This window comes from Mus caroli, unplaced genomic scaffold (assembly GCF_978045245.1).
Source record: "Mus caroli unplaced genomic scaffold, Mus_caroli_1 scaffold_16, whole genome shotgun sequence".
Taxonomy (NCBI): domain Eukaryota; kingdom Metazoa; phylum Chordata; class Mammalia; order Rodentia; family Muridae; genus Mus; species Mus caroli.
Genome location: NW_028227271.1, coordinates 2,426,178 through 2,433,525, shown reverse-complemented (window position 1 = coordinate 2,433,525; position 7,348 = coordinate 2,426,178). Strand labels below are relative to the sequence as shown.

Here is a 7,348-nt window from a genome sequence, read left to right as displayed (position 1 = left end):
CTACTAGACAAAAGTAGGATACCCCTGTACCCTTGGGGATTATAGCAACTGAATCCAAACAAGAAGTAGCCTGCCTCAGAAGTACTGATTCCTAATGTCCTGCAGTCACATCGTCCCTTAAAACACACTGGTCTGAGTCAACAGACTAAGTCTTTGACATCCACAAACTTCGTTAAAAGAACTGGACTCCACCAGGCCTTCCTTTCAAAGTTAAAATAGCTGCCTCAGTGTAAATTGGAAAAGCCAATGTTCAGAGGTCAGCTTCATGGGATCAACTTAGGAAGAGATGGTTTTCCCCATAACTCCACATAACCCAGCTGGGCCTCTGTTCATCCTAGGAAAACAGGAATTGTGCTGCACCATGGAGTTCCACAGCCTTGAGCTCATAGCAATAAAATCAGTGCAACTGGCATTGCTCAAAGTGCTGATTCAGCCGATCGGCACTGCTCACAAGTTTGGTTCATAGTACCCTGTACCTATTTTAACAGTCTTCTCCTCAGAAGAGTCACAACATGGCTTCCCAGACATCCTTGAAGAGACAGACCCCTTTTATACAGACACTCAGGCATAAATGCAAGGACGCTCACATAAAGAGGAAGTGCCAACGTCCCACACAGAGGTCCTGCCTTCCCGGGTAAAACACGACATCACTTGGTGAACTATGAAGGATATGGATGCTAACAAGAAGTGCATTGACCCTCTTGGTCTTGGTGGTCTTAAAAAAAAAGCCCAGCATCTTTGACACCTTTGGAGATTTGTGTCATAAGAGTCTACATTTACCAGCCTTAATTAAGTCCATTTGCCCATTTTGTTTAAGCCCGTTTATCTGTTTCTTATCGATCAACCTACCTTAAATAGCCCCCTTCTTCAACAGAGGGCTCTAAGATCTACCCATGTATGGTTCAGTGGACACTGCCCCTCGTGCCCTGCAGAGACTGCCTCACTATCTGAGCTTCTGCAGCTTCCTTGACTACCTCTGTCCTGTAGACAGCCTATAATGTCACTCTCCATAGCCCTCCCATCCTTCCCCAATCCTGCCTCCCATTCTCCCTCCCCTTCCTCCCTCCCCCATTCTCACCATCCTCCCCTATCCTCACCATCCTCCCCATCCTCCCTCCTCTCATCCTCCCTCCACTCCCCCATCTTACCCCACTCCCCCAGCCTCCCTCCCTATTCTCCCTCCCCCATCCTTCCCCATTCTCCTTCACCTTCCTCCTTCCTCTCCCCACACTCCCCTTATCCTCCCTCCCCTCATCTTCCCTCCCCTCATCCTCCCTCCTTCTATCCTCCCCTCATTTTCACCCCCATCCTCCCTGGAAATCATTAAAGAAGCCAAGCACACCTGGACCAGTCCCACCTTGAGGAGTTTCTAGGATGGTTGTAGACCTAGAGAGAAGCCATTCCACTCGGGGGCTTATTATAAAAGCATTTTATTGGACACATTCTGGAGGAAGTCAGAACCAGGACAGAATTTAGGTGGGTATCCAGGTAGGGTGGGGTTCTGCTTTGGTGACTTACATTCTGCAACATTTTGGGGTCTGGGTCACCAAAGAACATGTATAGGTGCTGACATGCAACACAAATGTAGAACTGAGCCATGGGGAGGCCAGAGGTTGGGATTCATTCCCTTCCGGGAACCAAAGCATGTGATTCTGCAGCAGGCGTGGTCTAGACTACTCTCCAGAAAAAGAAAACGTGGCCTGGGGGACTGCCTAAAAGAAGCAGTCTCTGTGGGCCTGGGGCTGCCCGTGAGGACCAGGGTCTTGCAGCAGGCTCTTCTTAGCTCTTGAAGCTCCTCCGGGAGGAGGAGGTGGTGGAGACAAATTTGACACTAGAGCCGCTGCCACCACCACTGCCGAAGCTCATGCCTCCTTGACTGCTGCCTGCACTGAAGCCAGAGCCCCCCACACTTAGCCCGCTACCCAAACCAAGACCCCCACCGCCCCTGGTGAAGCGTGGGCCAAGGCCACCAGCAAAGCCGCTGCCAAGGCCGCTGCCAAGGGCACCGCCAAAGCCACTGCCAACACCAATGCTGCTGCCTCCTCCGTAGCCAGAAGAGACACTGTTTGTGACGACGGCTGTGGAAAAGAGAGAGATGAGTGAGGTGGGTCTGTCATATTTATCCCACACAGCTAACATGTTTGATCCCACCTGGGAAATAGTGTATACCTGGCCTTTTTCACAAAGTAGCAGAATGGGCCAGGAGAATTAAATTATTCATTTGGGGTCCCTGACAGAAAACTGATGACCCAAGAGGCAAGGCAGGGAGCCAGGTACTTTGTAGAGGTAAGGGTTTAGGACAAGATCCAATGTGTATGCACATGGTAGGAGCTCCACGGTCTCATGCCCCTGCCTGTGTTCTGTCCTTCCACTGCTCACTTTGAACTATCTGATATTCATTTATTGTGATGGGGAATGTCTGTTATCTAGAGACAGCAGGGTTCTGAGTTGACACTCGGAAGTTACTTACAGATGTTGACTGGTCCAACTCCTTCCCCACTCAGCCTGAAAGGCAGAAAGGTGGGGTAAGAGTGAAAAATTGTTTACACACACACACACACACACACAAATAGCACGACTGTCACTGTCATGGTTAGGGTGGATCACACGGCAGTGAAGCAAAGAACATGCTCTCTGGAAGGTCAGCCCAAAGACAACGATGTGGCCCAGAGCTAGACTGTCAGAGTAACAACCTAATCTTCATCGTCTCTCGCCCAGTTTATGGAAATCTGGAGTGAGCACTGGCACATATGAATGTGTGCAGAGCAGGGTTTGCCTCCTAGGATCCTGCATTCCCTGTGAGACCTCAAGCCAGACGGGGATGCCTCGCAGCTACCATTGCCTGTGCCAGAAGAGTGAAGACCATGCAGTTGCTGGATGGAGAGCCCAGAGATTGTGAGACCAGGTCAGCAAGAGCTTCCCTGAGAAAGATGTTCCAGGAGAATGAGGAAGATGGAGGAGGGGTAAAGGTGGGTGTGATGGAGACGGCAGGTCTGGAAAAGAATGTGGGCAAAAGCAGACAGGGGACATGGTGCAGGACACATCTTAGTTATTTGAGGAGGACAGTGTCCAAGCACGTGAAATGGGCAGTAAGCCAAAGACGCCAGTCAAGGCCCAAGGTATGCCCACATGTCAGAGTGAAATGGGAGAACGTTCAGCCGTTTGCATGTGTATCTGTCATTCCTCAACAAACTCTACATTCTGGAGGCCACCTCAAGCACGCTACGGCCCTCACCTGCACTCCTCGCCCTCCAGCAGCTTCCTGTAGGTGGCGATCTCCACGTCCAGGGCCAGCTTGGTGTTCATGAGCTCCTGGTACTCGCGCAGCAGCCTGGCCATGTCCTGCTTGGCCTTCTGCAGGGCCTCCTCCAGCTCTGTCAGCTTGTTTCTGGCATCTTTGAGAGCCAGCTCCCCACGCTGCTCAGCTTCAGCAATGGCGTTCTGGAGGTTGGCACACTGCAGAGAGAAAGGGAGCAATGGGGACACGTGGGTAGCTGAACTGACCCACACTACCCTTTTCTGAGATTCTAAGTCAGATGTACCAAACGGGGAGACCTAGAAAGAACTCAGTATCTAGTGTGAGTGGTGGAATATGGCAACATTGTGAATTATCACAGCTGTGGGGGCGGGTGAGTGTGTGTGTGTGTGTGGTATATGTGTGGTGTGGTGTGTGTGAGAGTGTGTTTATGTTTGTGGGGGGGGGTGGTATATGTGTGGTGTGTGAGTGTGTTAGTGTGTGTGTGTGTTGTATATGTGTGGTGTGTGAGTGTGTTAGTGTGTGTTGTATATGTGTGGTGTGGTGTGTGTGTGTGTGTGTGTGTATGTGTGTATCAAATGGGCCCTCCTTTGTCCTCTTTTAACTCCTCCCTACCTGCTTCTTGACGTTGTCAATTTCAGATCTCAGCCTCTGGATCATCCGGTTCATCTCAGAGATCTCGTGCTTGGTGTTTCGAAGGTCATCACCATGGCGGCCAGCTGTCTGTTGCAGCTCCTCATACTTTAGCCACCACAAGAGAGGGAGGACATAGTTAAGGTGGGATGGATGCTCTTTCCCAGGTGCACAGGCAGGAACTGCCAGGAGGTAGTGGAATCCCCTGGGGTCTGGGGCTGATTTGGGCTTTTTCAAGAAAGGGCTGTTCTTAAGTAACTTCTTGAGAGTCTTGGTTTTGCTAAAGCTACTGACATGAAATTTCCTCCAGTCCCTGGACTTTGTGGAAATAGATAGCTGGCTCCTCCTGCAACCTATCCCGTGAGGCCTCAGTAGCCTCGAGAGTCCTTCCCTTAGCATTGCTATGGTCTGGAATCCTGGACAGCCCTATGCAGGTGCATCTTCTCTCTCAGAGATATTCACTCAAGCAAGCACCTACCTTGGTCTGGTACCAGGACTCAGCCTCTGTTCGGCTGCGGTTGGCGATGTCCTCGTACTGGGCCTTGACCTCAGCGATGATGCTGTCCAGGTCGAGGTTGCGGTTGTTGTCCATGGACAGGACCACAGAGGTGTCAGAGACGTGTGTCTGCATCTGGGACAGCTCCTACGGGGACCCTTGAAGTTAGTCATCTGATTCTTTTATTTAACACGTGAGTTTCGTTCAAACTTCCCATCTATTGTGTCATAATAAAATACCCACAGGGGAAATTTGGGTTAATTGCTCACCGCATCAAAGAACATCTTCATGAAGTTGATCTCGTCCATCAGGGCATCGACCCTGGCCTCCAGCTCCACCTTGTTCATGTAGGCAGCGTCCACATCCTAAGGAACACAGATGGTTGGCGTGGACTGACATGCACCTACCTCAAATGGCTCCACCTCCAAGAGAGCACAGCCCAGGGCTGCTGCTTTCCCTTCACCACACCCACCTTCTTCAACATCACAAACTCATTCTCAGCCGTGGTACGCTTGTTGATCTCATCCTCATACCTGGTGGTCAAAGGGACAGGAAGGATGAGTCAGAGGTCAAGGGTCAGAAAAGGATATCTGTGCAGTCACTGTGAGCAAGCGTTCACACTAGAAAGAGGCTTGCTCACATCTCAAAGGCAGACAAGTATGGGACACCATGAGCCCTGGGTAAGCCCCCAGCCCCTGTACAAGCTGCCTTTTCTGAAGCTGCCTGCCAAAAGCTCATTCCAGCATCACTGCTATTCTCCTGTTTCACCCATAATCCTGCAGGAGTGGAGGCATAGCTTGTGGGAGAGCACTTGCTTAGCATTCACACATTCCTGAGTTCACTCTCCAGCACCATCAAACACAGGAGCCAAGAAACAAAACACTGGCAGCCCCTTTAATCAGTATCTGATTTATGCAGCTAAAGGAATTCTTGGAGCCACCAGGCAGGGGGATTCTGCCATCAGCTCCCGGAAACTATCAAACACAGTGCTGTGTGTTTTTGAGGGCACTGGGAAGAAAGCCTCAGAGGGTGAGGGTTCCAGGTGGCACTAGGGGCACACGCTGCTACTTGGGTGGGTGGGTAAATGCTTTATAGAGGGTCCTGAGCCTGGGGCTGGGACTCTCTGGACAGACTTGGAGCTATTCTTAGTGGTGTAATGCATGCTGCTAGCCTGTGGAGAAGACAGAGGCCTCAGTCTGGCTATGGGGCATATCTGGCACAATGAAGACCCTGACACCTCTTTCCCCATCACAGCTCACTTGTTCTTGTAGTCCTCCACCAGGTCCTGCATGTTCCTCAGCTCTGAGTCCAGGCGGCCCCTCTCCCCCAGGACCCCGTCCAGCTGTCTACGGAGGTTGTTAATGTACTGTTCAAACAACGGATCCAGGTTCTGCTTTATGGTCTTGGTGCCCTGCTCCTGCAGCAGGGCCCACTTGGTGTCCAGGACCTTGTTCTGCTGCTCCAGGAACCGCACCTGGAGGGGCCGAGTGGGAGGGGGAAAGGTTTGGGTTTGAGGCTTCTGTGGTATTTTCATTAGTGTGCCACCTGTCACATGCTGTCCCACCAAATCTTGTGTTCAGTGCCTGGCTTGTGACCTGTGAGGGACAATCGGCACTGATGCTCCCAACATCATCCTTTTAGGAAAGATAGGGGACAGCCAGCCCAGTGGTAGGTGGATGAAATGTGATCTGATTATTCACTGGGGCTGAAAACCCTCTTAGACTGTTCTATAGACACTTAGGCCTCGCTACAATCCTGTTATGTGAGTCCTTAGATCATCTCAGTCCACTGGGATCAGACACCCTTATGGGGTAACCTCTGGAGGAGAGGAGCTTTGACCCTGATTTCTAGATGCCAGTCTAACTGAAGAGGAACACAAACCAGGACAGAGCATCAACTAGCAACACAGGCAGTATCTGAGCTGAGACTGAAGCCTCTTCCCTCCACCTCTGTTCAGCATTCCCTGTAGACACACAGTCTGCTCTAGGGAGGACCATGTCTCACCTTGTCAATGAAGGAGGCAAACTTGTTGTTGAGGGTCTTGATCTGCTCCCTCTCCTCAGTCCTGACCCGCTGGATGGTGGGGTCGATTTGCAGGTTCAGGGGGGTGAGGAGGTTCTGGTTGATGGTGACCTCTTGGATGCCTCCAGGTGGGCACACCGGGAAGCCAGCTCCCCCATAGCCACCACCAAAGCCAGCTCCACCACCGAAGCCAAAGCCACTACCAGCTCCACCACCAAAACCAAATCCACTGCCGGCTCCTCCTCCAAAGCCAAAGCCACCAGCACCAAATTGATTCCTGAAGCTGCCTCCGCCAGAACTGTAGGATATCCTTTTGGAGCCCCCCACATTGTACAGGCTCCGACTGCCATAGCCCCCGGCTCCACAAGCACCCCCAAGGCTGATCCTGCCACCACCACCACCACCACTGCGGGACACCGAGCTGAAGCTCGTACGAGAGACAGATGGGGTGATGGCAGAGGAGGCGCTGAAAGAGCGGCTGCCCCCAGTTCGGAAGGACACACTGGACTGGCGAGACATGATGGTTCCTGGAGGAGCAAGAACACTGGGTGCTGGTGGCGGGGAGGTGCTCGAGAGGTCGGCGTTCAACAGGACGCTGTGGGTGGCTCTGTAACTTAGGAGATTTGAGGTCCCCTTTTATCCCCTTAGAAGTGGGTTGGGCAGAGGAGCTGTCGAGCTGTGAATGATTAGTGGGCTGGGCATGCCTGGGGGGCAGCTGTGAGCTCACCCAGCACACCTGCACGGTGGTGTGGGGTGTAAATGCTGCTCCCAGCAGGCTCTGCTCAGTTAGGAATAACCTTTCCTTACAGCGCTGGTGTCCTAGCAGTGTGTTGAGGGGGTCTCTCATCACCCCAGATCTGGGCTCTGTGTGTAGCCTAGAAGGATGCCAGGACATAAGGGCTATTTGTCTCTGGCCACTGTCATAGCAAACATTAGCAAGA

The 7,348-nt window shown here is 52.0% G+C and overlaps 1 protein-coding gene across 1 annotated transcript; it reads right to left on the bottom strand.

Annotated features, from left to right (window-relative positions):
- Positions 1–1,413: 1,413 nt before the first annotated feature.
- Krt5 (keratin 5) lies at positions 1,414–7,003 on the bottom strand. The gene is made up of 9 exons (XM_021183418.2): positions 6,390–7,003; positions 5,645–5,859; positions 4,858–4,918; positions 4,655–4,750; positions 4,368–4,532; positions 3,872–3,997; positions 3,236–3,456; positions 2,471–2,505; positions 1,414–2,078 (listed from the first exon to the last, which is right to left on the bottom strand). The coding sequence occupies exons 1-9, from the start codon at positions 6,924–6,926 to the stop codon at positions 1,780–1,782; spliced, it is 1,755 nt and encodes a 584-aa protein (XP_021039077.1). The 5' UTR covers positions 6,927–7,003; the 3' UTR covers positions 1,414–1,779.
- Between the last annotated feature and the right edge of the window lie 345 nt (positions 7,004–7,348).

Bases quoted from the DNA above. Each gene is read 5' to 3' on its own strand.
- Krt5 (XM_021183418.2), bottom strand. From the start codon at position 6,926: ATGTCTCGCCAGTCCAGTGTGTCCTTCCGAACTGGGGGCAGCCGCTCT. The intron at 3,998-4,367 runs GTAGGTGCTTGC...TGGTGGCTAAAG, and splicing joins AGTCCTGGTACCAGACCAAG to TATGAGGAGCTGCAACAGAC. The intron at 2,506-3,235 runs GTGAGGGCCGTA...TCTGCCTTTCAG, and splicing joins CTGGAGGGCGAGGAGTGCAG to GCTGAGTGGGGAAGGAGTTG.